This window comes from Coregonus clupeaformis, chromosome 5, assembly GCF_020615455.1.
Source record: "Coregonus clupeaformis isolate EN_2021a chromosome 5, ASM2061545v1, whole genome shotgun sequence".
Classification (NCBI taxonomy): domain Eukaryota; kingdom Metazoa; phylum Chordata; class Actinopteri; order Salmoniformes; family Salmonidae; genus Coregonus; species Coregonus clupeaformis.
The window spans coordinates 656,078-671,594 of NC_059196.1; the positions used below are offsets into that span (position 1 = coordinate 656,078).

The 15,517-nt window shown below is 44.5% G+C and overlaps 2 protein-coding genes and 1 pseudogene across 4 annotated transcripts in view; 2 read left to right on the forward strand and 1 right to left on the reverse strand.

The window, feature by feature from the left end:
- Window positions 1-519: 519 nt before the first annotated feature.
- LOC121567024 (phospholipid scramblase 1-like) lies at window positions 520-1,051 on the forward strand. Its single transcript, XM_041876963.1, has one exon. The coding sequence runs from the start codon at window positions 555-557 to the stop codon at window positions 876-878; it is 324 nt and encodes a 107-aa protein (XP_041732897.1). The 5' UTR covers window positions 520-554; the 3' UTR covers window positions 879-1,051.
- Window positions 1,052-1,296: 245 nt separating this feature from the next.
- LOC121567025 lies at window positions 1,297-2,539 on the reverse strand (annotated as a pseudogene).
- A 518-nt stretch (window positions 2,540-3,057) lies between these two features.
- The window catches only part of LOC121558156 (unconventional myosin-XVIIIa-like), a 153,285-nt gene continuing 140,825 nt past the window's right edge, over window positions 3,058-15,517 (forward strand). For all 3 annotated transcript variants that reach the window (XM_045211603.1, XM_045211605.1, XM_045211608.1), the window contains exons 1-2: window positions 3,058-3,138; window positions 5,129-6,355. In XM_045211603.1, coding sequence (XP_045067538.1) covers window positions 5,303-6,355 — 1,053 coding nt within the window. In that variant the 5' untranslated portion in view covers window positions 3,058-3,138; window positions 5,129-5,302. The remainder of the gene's footprint in view (window positions 3,139-5,128; window positions 6,356-15,517) is intronic.

Genomic DNA, 15,517 nt, shown 5'->3' on the forward strand with positions numbered 1-15,517 from the left:
CAGACGCACTTTTATTGGAGCGCGCCAAAGGTCCTTTCTACATCCACACAGCCTACGGAAGTCATTCAGCCGATTCATTTTCATCAGGAAACTACTCGAAGTGTAGTTATGTGTTAAAAAATAAATCTGTGCATTTGAACGATAGAATGTACAGATAGCTAGTGAGGTTACTAAGGAAACGCATCCAGAGCTCTTTAAAAAATCCTTGAAGATTACACAAAGTATTATAGGCTACCCGTGTCTGTCATCCACATAAGAACACTTTGAGACAAACGGGTATGTTCATTTTCTTTTGCTACTGCAAAAAAAGAGAGTTTGCAACACACTGAGTCGTGTTTACAGTGTTTTATAAGCCCATTGCCCATGTGAACTGGGCATCCTGAAGATGCAAGACACTAATAATAAATTAAATCAAAGCAGGTATGCCTACAGTTACAGTATTCCTAAACTATTCGTTTTGTGTTTCTCTTAGGCTACCTGCTGATTTTGAAAATATGGAATGACATTTTTGGTGTGTTTTTAGGTCTTTTCAGAAGTGAAAGTGCATTGTTCCCATGGCCACCCAAGGTCTTGGATTGATTGGCACTGGCTTAGGAAAGGTGATCATGACCGAGGCCATGACATTGGTGCCACATGGCCATAATGTCAACTTTGACGTGAAGTCTCTGGATGAGACAGTGGTGGTGGGGCAGATCAGTAAGCAGTGGGTTGGATTCCTGTGGGAATCCTTCACAGATGCAGATAACTTTGGAATCTCCTTCCCCGTGGACCTGGATGTGAAGGTGAAGGTGGTGATGCTGGTAGCCTGCTTCCTCATCGACTTCATGTACTTTAAGAGAAGTAGAGGAGACGGATCACATTCCCATCCCTATGGGTGACATTTTCTGCCCAATGAACAACACCAGGATTAAAATGAGACAATAACTGTGTGACTTGAGGACTTCCATGTTCCATCCATTGATGCTCAACGTACAGCATGTTGAAATGTGATGTTAATAGAATGTTAAAGTTATAATCTGGGGTATTACCTGCTGCATTTATTCACTGAAAAGAGGGGTTACTATGTTCCGTTGTCCTTTGTTTGCTAAATCATAAGTTGTTAACTGAAAGTGTGTTATTTTACTTATGAGTTTCAAATAAAGTATTTAGTGCGGACATCAACCTTGGATCCTGAGCCTATGTACCCTGAGAAGGTGCACCTATGATAAATTGTACGTAAGAACAATAGAGTCCATTAAAAAAACACTCAGTATGCACAAAAATGTTAAAGAGAGGATATGAAAAGAATTGTCAGTAAATCCCCCATCAATATTCTCATTCATTTATTTCACACCCAAGAGTTCTCATAGTCCATTAAGAGTAGAAAGTGTGTGAGTAAAAGTCCATTTGGGACTTGAGGAAGCAGGCTCCCAGCAACACAGCCTTCATCTTCACTTCCAGGTCCATAGGGAAGGAGATGACAAGATGCAGATAACTTTGCAAACTTCCTGCAGCAATCCTACCCATTTCTTACTGATCTTCCCCACCACGTTTTCTCACCCAGTGACTCCTCTCATTATGCACAGTGAGTTTGGGCAGGTAAGGGTGCCACTCCTGCACCACATACCCTATGGGGTTACCAGGGGGACTCTGCACCTCCAGCTCTTGCAGGCAGCAGGAGAAGCAGCAGGAGTCACACCTCAAAGGGCGTATCAGGGTCATCACTTCCTGTCCCAGGTTGTCCTGGATGTGAAGGGTGAAAGGTCGGTCGGGGCCGCAGAACTGTAGAGTGCAGCAGTTGTTCTCCTCTGCTACAGCAAACACTTGCTGCCTGACACTGTTCTTTACAATGTAGTTATCATTCACCTCCCAGCCCAGAACCACTTCAGACAGATTAACTCTGATGGACGAGGAGCTGGTCAATCTGAGTCAGGTATTCCAATCCTGGAGGGCAACCTAGTGGTCTGAGAGGGGCAGGCATCATCACAGGAGCCTGACGGGGCACAAAGGCTGGGGGTAGAGAGACAGCATTATGGCCCCTACACGGAGTAAACGGGTGCCTGGGGTATCTGAGGAAATGTCAATCCATCCTTGAGTGACCATATGGAACAAGGCACTTCCACTATTGAAACTCGACCTAGCATTAAACATACAAAATGCAAAAATTAGTTTTCAGCTATGATGATGACATCATGATCAGCATGAACATTTACTAGACAATTTAGGAAATTGTTGTCCAAACTAAACATCAGCTTGTTTCAAACTCATTTGTGAGTCTACAGAATCCAAGGGCCCTCTCTTTCACGTAGGTCAAGTTACAGCATGACACAAATAACTATCCCCCTTAGCAACGCTGTCTTACCAGTAATGGAGTAACAGTCTGGCATATTCATCTCCTGCATTTTACAGTCAAGATGTAAGCTTCAAATAAGCCTAGGCCTACTATTTAATAAAGGTTGTTATAACTTACCTTATAGTTTATGACTCTATCATGCATAATGTTTCCACCTTCCAGGCTTACAGTTGATGCAGCAGCCAAACGTAGAGGCAAACAGTTCACATCACATGAGCGAAGGTGTGGTGTGAATTTCCACTACTGGTAAACCTACACCACAGAGGCGGCAAGTGCTATAAGCAAAATAAACAACTGCTTAGGGCCCACTTCAATGGCCAGGGGCACCCCACAAACTGTGAGGGTGGACCCTAAACAGGATCCTGCTTAGGGCCCCCAAAAAGCTAGGGCCGGTGATAAAAGTATTGGTAACCTGGTACCAAATGGTGCTTAATAGTGCTTGTTTGAATGAATCCCAAATAAACAAACAAGTCACTCCTAGGTTATTTACTGTGTATGTATTAATACTTTACCCAGAAAATATCAAATGAAACCGCAACCAATAGAAATCTATCATCATAGAGTGATAATGTAATCTTTCATAAGTAGTACATCCTGTGTCCAACTTGCAATAAACCCAACTGGCCAGCAGGAATCACTATTCGATATATTTTCAGTGATGTTGCATGCATTCTGTAACGAGCCATCTAGCTAATCATATACAGTCAACGCAGCTGCTTTCTAGCGCGAGCTGCATCAACACAGCTCTCTCGGATTCAAACACACCAGTGTCAACCCACCGACAGTGGAAGAACACACTGAAAACGGTGAGTCATCCATCATTTCATGAAGATGTTAGAATATCTCAAAATGAATCGATGCACCAATTTGAGCTAAACAGTGAAAGCAGAATGGCTTAGCGAGATAGCTATAGATAGAGGTCTCTCAGAAATCCTAAAATATTTTCCCAGGGATGTAGCAGCTAGCTATCCTAGCTGATAGGCTACACCAGAATTAATGTGGGCAAAGAACAGAGGTTTGGGCTGCCAGCTAATCGTGCAAGCTTACTAAAGGCGTATTGGTAGTTTCAAAATATCACTTTTCTCATTGAAATCTAAAGCCAGGGCTTTTCTGTGACAGCCAGGTTTAGAGGAAATTACTTTAGCTAGTAGCTTTCTCGCTTTTTGTCCTCCCCTGTCCATTGAGGGAATGGGGAACGATGACACCTCACTCGCTAGCGTAGTGGAGCATGCCTTCTATTTCAGCTGCATTTCATTGTGTAACAAAAAGCCTGGATGTAAGTGGCAAAATGATGTGCCCATAGCATCCCTGCGGTGGTGGGGGAAAAAAAGTGTAAACATCTGGAGCAACAAGGAAGCTTGGCTATAACCACGAAAGTGTATGACATTTTCAGCTAAAAATTAAGCTGTTGGGGAGCTTCATGCAACTATGATTCTATGGCATATTCTTTGCTCACATGATGCCAAATAGTGAGCAATATGTGACTATACCATTATTAATAATCAATTTCCATCAATACATCTAATTATTAATGATTTAATAATGAACTGTCTTTACGCTAGTTTACTTAGGCTACTACAGGTCTCCTGTAAAAAGGCTGACTGATGTGAGGTGTTGCACTTGCCAGTATATTTTTAACTGTGCATGTTGTGCTAGCTGCCAAGCCCTTTATTAGAAATGAATAAAGCTTATACCTATTGTGCAGGATATTCACATAGCTAGGGTATGTCCATCATGCTAGTTGTCAGATGGTCCTTTGCTCCTACAAGGAGGACAATTTGATTAATTTTTAATTTTTCTGTTTGTTGTTCTCTTCCAGATCATTTATAGCTAGTCCAGAAAATGCCTTGCTTCCTGTTTTTTGGGGGGGGCAAGAATCTGGCCCCTTGTTAATGAGGCTTGTTTATATGTAGGGGTATCCTGCTGCTGGGAACTCTGGGAACATCAGATAGAACTGGAACTTTGACACCAAAGTTTCACCCAGTGACTACCAGAGGGGACTGTGTGGATTCTGACCCATTTTGAGCGCCCCATCTGTCACTGGAACAGCAGTTAGGCTAGGCTAAACAGTTATTTCACATTCAAAATGTCTGCTATCACTCAGGTAGAGGAGGTAGGTATAAGCCTATTTGGGCTTTGACTTACATTGAATGTGATTTACACATATGAAACAGAGACTGAAATATAGCTTAGGCCTAGCCTACATCATTTGGGGATGAAGGCTGTTTGGGATTCCGCGCTATGCTACCCCATGTAGAGGGGAGTCCGAGTAGCTCCTCTGAGGCAGAAAAATAGTAATAAAACCCAGAAATTGGGAATGTGCTCCTGCCTGCCTTCTGCAGTATGTTGAGTGTCTCTTTGGCAAAAATATCTTCCTTGATGTTTGAGGTTTTGGCAAACACAGCTGTAATGGAGGCTAGGAATGTTGTCTCTTTTGCCAAGATCACTTAAACTGTTCCTTGGTTGTGATGTGTGTAATATTTTTTCCATGTTCACTTTATCGGCTAGTGCTTTCTGTGGCGTGCTAATGGTCTGTTGCAAGGTGTTAAGTAGTGGGTCGCTCTATCTATAGTCCTACTCAAAAGGCTTTGAAAGATGTTTGGTTAGGATAATTAAAAATTGTGTTTATTAAATGCACAATTTTATTTTCTGTGACAAATTCCTCACTCGTCATCTGCAATGGAAGTGATATATTGTGTGTGATCTAATTGTATTTATGAAATATAATAAGCGCTGTTCCTCATTCTCTCATGCCAGATGTGAAGATTGACTGAAGGTGTTTATTCTCTCCCTCAGGGCATTTTAATTAGTGGCAGCTTAACCCCTTTTTGGAGGTTACAAAAGACTGGACACACCCCCCAAAAAACTGGACCTCTGCCTCTGTATGGAAAAATCCCCCTTGCCTGCGGAAACAGGAGCCAAACCGGTTGGAGGACCCACTGTGTTGAGCAACACAGCAGGCACACCACCATGTTCAGTCTGATCAAAAAGGACAAGGATGGAGGGAAGAAGGAGAAGGATAAGAAGGACAAGAAGGAGAGGATGTCTGCGGCGGAGCTGCGCAGCCTGGAGGAGATGAGCATGAGGCGTGGCTTCTTCAACCTCAAGAGAGAGTCCAAGCGGGATTCCAAGAACAAGCTGGAGATCTCCAACCCCATCCCCATCAAGGTGGCCAGCAGCCACGAGCTCAGCCTCACTGACATCGAGTCAGACGGCCTGAGCAACCGCAGTAGCATGGTGCTTGACGCAGACGGCCTGAGCGCTGCCAGCTCCACCGACGACCTGAAGGGCGAGGGGGTCGGCGGTCTGGACAAGGACCGGGGCTCGGTGCGTGACCGTGTGGCCCAATTCGGCTCGATGGCCAAGCACAACTCCTCTCAGGTCATGAAGCGCTTCTCCTTCTCCCAGAGGAGCAAAGAGGAGAGCCCCTCGGAGACCTCCACGCCCTCGGGACAGAACTCAGCCACTCCGTCCCCGCAGGTGGAGAACAAGGTGTTCGACCCGCAGCGCAAGCACAGCCTCCAGCAGCAGAAGCCGGGGCCGGGGCTAGGGGTGGGGGTCGGGCCAGCACCTTGGCCAGTGCCGGTCAAGAAGGCCCGCATCCCTGAGGTGGTGGACAAGACCTTCCCTGCTGACCTGAGGCTCCCGGTCGTCATCCCTCCTCAGTCTCCGGAGCCAAGGGAGCTGGAGCTCCAGCGCCGCAACACGGGTGACTTCGGGTTCTCCCTGCGCCGCACCACCATGCTGGACCGCGGGGCCGACGGAGGGGTCTACCGGCGGGTGGTGCACTTCGCTGAGCCCGGGGCCGGCACTAAGGACCTGGCTCTTGGGCTGGTGCCGGGAGACCGTCTGGTGGAGATCAACGGGCTAAACGTGGAGAACAAGACCAGGGACGAGATTGTGGAGATGATCCGTCAGTCTGGGGACACGGTGAGGCTGAAGGTGCAGCCCATCCTGGAGCTGAGTGAGCTGAGCCGCTGCTGGCTGAGGAACACAGACGGCCAGCGCCGGGAGGCCCTGGATGTAAGTTATTCCCCAAATCACTCCTCCCCTTATCACCTAGATAGACATCCCATTCATGCCTACAACTTCTAGAGAGGCAACCCACGGGCTGGTTTGGCTCTTCTATACTGTAGGGGTGAATTGGACCCAACCCTCCCAACACATCACTCGTTGGTGTGGGTGTGTGCAAAGGGTGTGTGCAAAGTCAGTGTGTTGTTAACTTGGTGGAGTGATTCACCAATGCCAAGGTTATGTTTCATGTTTTAGCATGATGGGTGTTGTAACTCTGGAACTGTCTGATGATGATTACTGTTGCTAACAGACAACCACATTTCCCTCCCATTTCCCACACAACTCGTTTACAGGTGACCTAACCTATGGAGTGGCCCAGACACTTAAGTCTCTCATTGTTTCCACAGCACACTTCAATTCAAGTCCAGTGTGTTTTTTGTGTGAAGTAACAGAAAGCTCTCCAAGTAAAAAAATATGTTCTGTTGGGAAAAGTTAGTGACGAACTTACCACAGCTCTGACGGATTGAAGCAGTTTTTATGAGGCTCTTCTTGCCATGTTTCTTCCTCTCCTTATAGACCTTCTGTAATGTTTAGGTTTCAGCCATGCTTTCCTGTGGGTGTCTGGGCTTAATGTAGGAATGTCACCTTGATATGTGCAGCCCAGCCCCACATGGAGTGGTGGACGGAGTCAACTTCTGGCCGGACCGCCCGGTTGATATCAAATGGAAGCTGTTGAGGCTAATCTTGTATTTTATGCTCAGCTTGTTGGTTTTATCAGATAAGAAGGGCATTCTGCCCAGGTTTGAGCTTCTGTGAGGGTAGATACGTATGCAAGTGTGTGTACGTGTGTGTACGTGTGTGCTTCAAACACTATGTCTGCATGCTTCTATAAGTAGAATGTGTGTCTGTATGAACAGGCTACTGTTCTGGAACTGCTGTCCAGTTCAGAGTTCAGACAGATGAAGTGTGGTCGAGGCAAACAAGGCTCTACAACTCCAGCTGTGTGTGTGTGTGTGGGGGGTGGGGGGTTGGATAAGACTTCTTTAATCACATTAGGGTTAGAGAAGATGGGCCACACCCTCTTCATGCTAACTTGCAACTTGCAACAGTTGGAATTTAAATCCGTTTGTGATGATATCCGTTTATTACACTGCTATAAAAAGTGTGTGTGTTTGTGTGTTCACCATGTCCTGTAACCACTCAAGAACAGCAGACAATGTATCATGTTTGTTCAGTCATCTGCAAATAGTTATACTGCTGCATAAGTTATGTATCAATTATTATTTTTTAAAGACTTTTGAAAATGATATTCCTTTCCAAGAATTTTCCAACAGCTAGACCTAACCGCAGTCCTTGGAGCCAAGTCCTTGTTTGTAATATTGTTGACTGGATGTTTGTGATGTTGGTTAGTAAGACGGTTATGTTACTGTTCCAGTGCAATAGTGGATTGTTGTGGAGCGGTGAAAAGGGTGTGTTTTGGGTTGTGTGTGTGCGCAATTATGTGTGTGTCTGTATACTTGCAAGTGTGTGGTGTGTGTGTGTATGTAGTGTGGTAGGCCTTGTCCCTGATTAGATGGCACACAGTGGTCTGATTGCAGTCAAGGTCAGGGAGTGTTTGGATACATGAAGGATACTCTGTGCCTAATAATTAGGTTTACAAAATGGGCACACATACACTAGCAATTCATGGCCATTTCTGTTGTCATCCAACACCAAACTGCTCCTCTTGATTTTTGTATCTGACCTTCAGCCTGGAATAATTGGTTATTTGAAGCTTAAGGGCATCAAATGGGCCAGTCTTAATGCACAGGTGAAAAGTCAACACTCTTTGAAAAAAGGGTTCCAAAAGGGTTCTTCAGCTGTCCCCAAAGGAGAACCCTTAGTCGTTCTTTAGTTTAGTCTGTGAAAGGAGACCGTGTGGTGGAGATCAACAGGCTAAACAGGGGGTCAGTATGAAAATGTATGCACTCACTAATTGTAAGTCGCTCTGGATAAGAGCGTCTGCTAAATGACTAAAAAAATGTAAATTGGATCACTAAAAAATACAACTTTGTGGTCCTTCGTAGCTCAATTGGTAGAGCATGGTGCTTGTAACGCCAGGGTAGTGGGTTCGATCCCCGGGACCACCCATACGTAAAAATTTATGCACGCATGACTGTAAGTCGCTTTGGATAAAAGCGTCTGCTAAATGGCATATTATATTATATTATTAAAGGACATGGAATAGCAAGGCACAAGCTTGTCTTAGCACACCTGTCTAAGCTACACAGAGAAGACATGGTCGACTACTGAGAACCTCGGGTCATGAGAAATAAGATGCCTTGGAGAGACTTGAAAAACACTGGGGAAATGATCCAATCCACCAAAATGTGCTTTTCTCACAAATGGGTGACATGGTAGCACCGCAGAACCCCTCGCACTCCACCAACCCTCCTTTCTTCCTCACTCCGGAATTTTCGGCATTGTTCTATTTTGGAATTTACCAATAAACAAAGAAGGACTTGCTTTGCTGTGCTGTTCAGTTTGAGGCCAGCCTCCCCTTTGTGCTTTTCCTGGCAGTGTGCCTCCCTCCCTGTGTAGTGTAGGCTAACCCACTGCTGTCTCCCAGAGCAGAAACAGGGAGAGTAGATCAGAATCAGATCCCAGGCGCTGACTGACTTCCACTAATGTGAGAGGGTTAGAGTCTCAATCTGACAGATCATGATGATGCAGTCAACACCCTGAGAAGGGTGCTTTGGAGTAGGGCTGGGAATGGTCATGGACCTCACGATACGATATTAGCAAGATACAGTCCCTTGCAAAAGTATTCATCCCCCTTGCCGTTTTTCTTATTTTGTTGCATTACAACCTGTAATTTAAATGGATTTGGATTTCATGTAATGGACATACACAAAATAGTCAAAATTGGTGAAGTGAAATGAAAAAAAGAACTTGTTTCAAGAAATTCAAAAAAATAAATAATTGGAAAGTGGTGTGTGCATATGTATTCACCCCCTTTGCTATGAATCCCCTAAATAATATCTGGTGCAACCAATTACCTTCAGAAGTCACATAATTAGTTCAATAAAGTCCACCTGTGTGCAATCTAAGTGTCACATGATCTGTCACATGATCTCAGTATATATACACCTATTCTGAAAGGCCCCAGAGTCTGCAACACCACTAAGCAAGGGGCACCACCAAGCAAGCGGAACCATGAAGACCAAGGAGCTCTCCAAACAGGTCAGGGAAAAAGTTGTGGAGAAGTACAGATCAGGGTTGGGTTATAAAAAAATATCAGAAACTTTGAACATCCCAAGGAGCATCATTAAATCCATTATTAAAAAATTGAAAGAATATGGCACACAACAAACCTGCCAAGAGAGGGCCGCCCACCAAAACTCACGGACCAGGCAAGGAAGGCATTAATCAGAGGCAACAAATAGACCAAAGATAACCCTGAAGAAGCTGCAAAGCTCCACAGCGGAGATTGGAGTATCTGTCCATAGGACCACTTTAAGCCGTACACTCCACAGAGCTGGGCTTTACGAAAGAGTGGCCAGAAAAAAAGCCATTGCTTAAAGAAAAAAATAAGCAAACACGTTTGGTGTTCGCCAAAAGGCATGTGGGAGGCTCCCCAAACATATGGAAGAAGGTACTCTGGTCAGATGAGACTAAAATTGAGCTTTTTGGCCATCAAGGAAAACGCTATGTCTGGCGCAAACCCAACACCTCTCATCACCCCGAGAACACCATCCCCACAGTGAAGCATGGTGGTGGCAGCATTGTGCTGTGGGGATGTTTTTCATCGGCAGGGACTGGGAAACTGGTCAGAATTGAAGGAATGATGGATGGCGCTAAATACAGGGAAATCTTGAGGGAAACCTGTTTCAGTCTTCCAGAGATTTCAGACTGGGACAGAGGTTCACCTTCCAGCAGGACAATGACCCTAAGCATGCTGCTAAAGCAACACTTGAGTGGTTTAAGGGGAAACATTTAAATGTCTTGGAATGGCCTAGTCAAAGCCCAGACCTCCATCCAATTGAGAATCTGTGGTATGACTTAAAGATTGCTGTACACCAGCGGAACCCATCCAACTTGAAGGAGCTGGAGCAGTTTTGCCTTGAAGAATCCCAGTGACTATATAGCTTATAGATACATACCCCAAGAGACTTGCAGCTGTAATTGATGCAAAAGGTGTCTCTACAAAGTATTTACTTTGGGGGGTGGGGGGGGCTGGGGGGTGAATAGTTATGCACGCTCAAGTTTTCCGTTTTTTTTGGTCTTATTTCTTGTTTGTTTCACAATAAAAAATCCATTTTAATTCCAGGTTGTAAGGCAACAAAATAGGAAAAATGCCAAGTGGGGTGAATACTTCACTTAGCCTCTGTCCTTAGGTGCCAATACGATTTGTATTGCTTTTTAGTTTATTTGATCATTTAAAACAAGGTGCACTTGATTAAGAATCATTGAGGATAAACACGTTTCTGAATTTTATGATGGCATTTGGCAAGTTTGGCATACAGTGCATTCGGAAAGTATTCAGACCCCTTCACTTTTTCCACATTTTGTTATGTTACAGCCTTATTCTAAAATTGATTAATTTTGTTTTTCCCCCTCATCAATCTACACACAATTTTTCCCATTCTTCTCTGCAGATCCTCTCAAGCTTTGTCAGGTTGGCTGGGGAGCGTCGCTGCACAGCTATTTTAAGGTCTCTCCAGAGATGTTCGATCGGGTTCAAGTCCAGGCTCTGGCAGGGTCACTCAAGGACATTCAGAAACTTGTCCCGAAGCCACTCCTGTGTTGTCTTGGCTGTGTGCTTAGGGTCGTTGGCCTGTTGGAAAGTGAACCTTCGCCCCCAGTCTGAGGTCCTGAGCGCTCTGGAGCAGGTTTTCATGAAGGATCTCTCTGTACTTTGCTCTGTTCATTTTTCTATTGATCCTGACTAGTCTCCCAGTCCCCGCCGCTGAAAAACATCCCCACAGCATGATGCTGCCACCACCATGCTTCACCGTAGGGATGGTACCAGGTTTCCTCCAGACGTGACGCTTGGCATTCAGGCCAAATAATTCAATCTTGGTTTAATCAGACCAGAGGATCTTGTTTCTCATGGTCTCCGAGTCCTTTAGGTGCCTTTTGGCAAACTCCAATCGGGCTGTCATGTGCCTTACTGAGGAGTGGCTTCCATCTGGCCACTCTACAATAAAAGCCTGATTGATGGAGTGCTGTAGAGATGGTTGTCCTTCTGGAAGCTTCTCCCATCTCCACAGAGGAACTCTGGAGCTCTGTCATTGACCATCGGGTTCTTGGTCACCTCCCTGACCAAGGCCCTTCTCCCCCGATTGCTCAGTTTGGCCGGGCGGCCAGCTCTAGGAAGAGTCTTGGTGGTTCCAAACTTCTTCCATTTAAGAATGATGGAGGCCACTGTGTTCTTGGAGACCTTCAATGCTGCATACATTTATTGGTACCCTTCCCCAGATCTTTGACTCGACACAATCCTGTCTCCGAGCTCTATGGGCAATTCCTTCGACCTCATGGCTTGGTTTTTGCTCTGACAAACTGAGGAACCTTTATATAGACAGGTGTGTGCCTTTTCAAATCATGTCCAATCAATTGAATTTACCACAGGTGGACTCCAATCAAGTTGTAGAAACATCTCAAGGATGATCAATGGAAACAAGATGCACCTGAGCTCTATTTCGAGTCTCATAGCAAAGGGGCTGAATACTTATGTAAATAAGGTATTTCTGTTTTTAATTTTTTATAAATTTGCAAAAATGTATAAAAACCAGTTTTTGCTTTGTCATTATGGGGTATTGTGTGTAGATTGGTGAGGAAAACAATTAATTTATTCCATTTTAGAATAAGGCTGTAACGTATCAATGTGGAAAAAGTCAAGGAGTCTGAATACTTTCCGAATGCACTGTCTGTATGTATGTATGTATGTATGTATACATACATACATACATACATACAGTTGAAGTCGGAAGTTTACATACACTTAGGTAGGAGTCATTAAAACTCGTTTTTCAACCACTCCACAAATGTCTTGTTAACAAACTATAGTTTTGGCAAGTCGGTTAGGACATCTACTTTGTGCATGACACAAGTAATATTTCCAACAATTGTTTACAGACAGATTATTTAACTTATAATTCACTGTATCACAATTCCAGTGTGTCAGAAGTTTACATACACTAAGTTGACTGTGCCTTTAAACAGCTTGGGAAATTCCAGAAAATTGTCATGGCTTTAGAAGCTTCTGAAAGGCTAATTGACATCATTTGAGTCAATTGGAGGTGTACCTGTGGATGTATTTCAAGGCCTACCTTCAAACTCAGGGAAGTCAGGAACCAATATACACAATCAGTTAGGAAAGCAAAGGCTAGCTTTTTCAAACAGAAATTTGCATCCTGTAGCACTAACTCCAAAAAGTTTTGGGACACTGTAAAGTCCATGGAGAATAAGAGCACCTCCTCCCAGCTACCCACTGCACTGAGGCTAGGAAACACTGTTACCACCGATAAATGTACGATAATCGAGAATTTCAATAAGCATTTTGCTACGGCTGGCCATGCTTTCCACCTGGCTACCCATACCCCGGCCACCAGCTCTGCACCCTCCGCCGCAACTTGCCCATGCCCCCCCGCTTCTCCTTCACCCAAATTCAGATAGCTGATGTCCTGAAAGAGCTGCTAAATCTGGACCCCTACAAATCAGCTGGGCTAGAGAATCTGGACCCTTTCTTTCTCAAATTAGCCGCCGAAATTGTCGCAACCCCTATTACTAGCCTGTTCAACCTCTCTTTCGTTTAGTCTGAAATCCCCAGAGATTGGAAAGCTGCCGCGGTCATCCCCCTCTTCAAAGGGGGTGACACTCTAGATCCAAACTGTTACAGACCTATATCCATCCTACTGATCCTTGACTTTGGCGAATAGCTTCCAACACTCTACTCAGCAAATTGTATGTAGTCTATCACAGTGCCATCCGTTTTGTCACCAAAGCCCCATATACTACCCACCATTGTGACCTGTACGCTCTCGTTGGCTGGCCCTCACTACATATTCGTCGCCAAACCCACTGGCTCCAGGTCATCTATAAATCACTTCTAGGCAAATCCCTGCCTTATCTTAGATCATTGGTCACCATAGCAACACCCACCCGTAGTATGCGTTCCAGCAGGTATATCTCACTGGTCATCCCCAAAGCCAACACCTCCTTTGGCCGCCATTCCTTCCAGTTCTCTGCTGCAAATGACTGGAACGAACTGCAAAAATCTCTGAAGCTGGAGACACTTACAGTGGGGAGAACAAGTACAGTGGGGAAAAAAAGTATTTAGTCAGCCACCAATTGTGCAAGTTCTCCCACTTAAAAAGATGAGAGAGGCCTGTAATTTTCATCATAGGTACACGTCAACTATGACAGACAAAATGAGAAAAAAAATTCCTGAAAATCACATTGTAGGATTTTTAATGAATTTATTTGCAAATTATGGTGGAAAATAAGTATTTGGTCAATAACAAAAGTTTCTCAATACTTTGTTATATACCCTTTGTTGGCAATGACACAGGTCAAACGTTTTCTGTAAGTCTTCACAAGGTTTTCACACACTGTTGCTGGTATTTTGGCCCATTCCTCCATGCAGATCTCCTCTAGAGCAGTGATGTTTTGGGGCTGTCGCTGGGCAACACGGACTTTCAACTCCCTCCAAAGATTTTCTATGGGGTTGAGATCTGGAGACTGGCTAGGCCACTCCAGGACCTTGAAATGCTTCTTACAAAGCCACTCCTTCGTTGCCCGGGCGGCGTGTTTGGGATCATTGTCATGCTGAAAGACCCAGCCACGTTTCATCTTCAATGCCCTTGCTGATGGAAGGAGGTTTTCACTCAAAATCTCACGATACATGGCCCCATTCATTCTTTCCTTTACACGGATCAGTCGTCCTGGTCCCTTTGCAGAAAAACAGCCCCAAAGCATGATGTTTCCACCCCATGCTTCACAGTAGGTATAGTGTTCTTTGGATGCAACTCAGCATTCTTTGTCCTCCAAACACGACGAGTTGAGTTTTTACCAAAAAGTTCTATTTTGGTTTCATCTGACCATATGACATTCTCCCAATCCTCTTCTGGATCATCCAAATGCACTCTAGCAAACTTCAGACGGGCCTGGACATGTACTGGCTTACGCAGGGGGACACGTCTGGCACTGCAGCATTTGAGTCCCTGGCGGCGTAGTGTGTTACTGATGGTAGGCTTTGTTACTTTGGTCCCAGCTCTCTGCAGGTCATTCACTAGGTCCCCCCGTGTGGTTCTGGGATTTTTGCTCACCGTTCTTGTGATCATTTTGACCCCACGGGGTGAGATCTTGCGTGGAGCCCCAGATCGAGGGAGATTATCAGTGGTCTTGTATGTCTTCCATTTCCTAATAATTGCTCCCACAGTTGATTTCTTCAAACCAAGCTGCTTACCTATTGCAGATTCAGTCTTCCCAGCCTGGTGCAGGTCTACAATTTTGTTTCTGGTGTCCTTTGACAGCTCTTTGGTCTTGGCCATAGTGGAGTTTGGAGTGTGACTGTTTGAGGTTGTGGACAGGTGTCTTTTATACTGATAACAAGTTCAAACAGGTGCCATTAATACAGGTAACGAGTGGAGGACAGAGGAGCCTCTTAAAGAAGAAGTTACAGGTCTGTGAGAGCCAGAAATCTTGCTTGTTTGTAGGTGACCAAATACTTATTTTCCACCATAATTTGCAAATAAATTCATTAAAAATCCTACAATGTGATTTTCTGGATTTCTTTTTCTCAATTTGTCTGTCATAGTTGACGTGTACCTATGATGAAAATTACAGGCCTCTCTCATCTTTTTAAGTGGGAGAACTTGCACAATTGGTGGCTGACTAAATACTTTTTTTCCCCACTGTATTTGATACACTGCCGATTTTGCAGGTTTTCCTACTTACAAAGCATGTAGAGGTCTGTAATTTGTATCATAGGTACACTTCAACTGTGAGAGAAAATCACATTGTATGATTTTTAAGTAATTAATTTGCATTTTATTGCATGACATAAGTATTTGATCACCTACCAACCAGTAAGAATTCCGGCTCTCACAGACCTGTTAGTTTTTCTTTAAGAAGCCCTCCTGTTCTCCACTCATTACCTGTATTAACTGCACCTGTTTGAACTCGTTA

Coding starts and splice junctions, on each gene's coding strand:
- LOC121567024 (XM_041876963.1), top strand. CDS start 555: ATGGCCACCCAAGGTCTTGGATTGATTGGCACTGGCTTAGGAAAGGTG.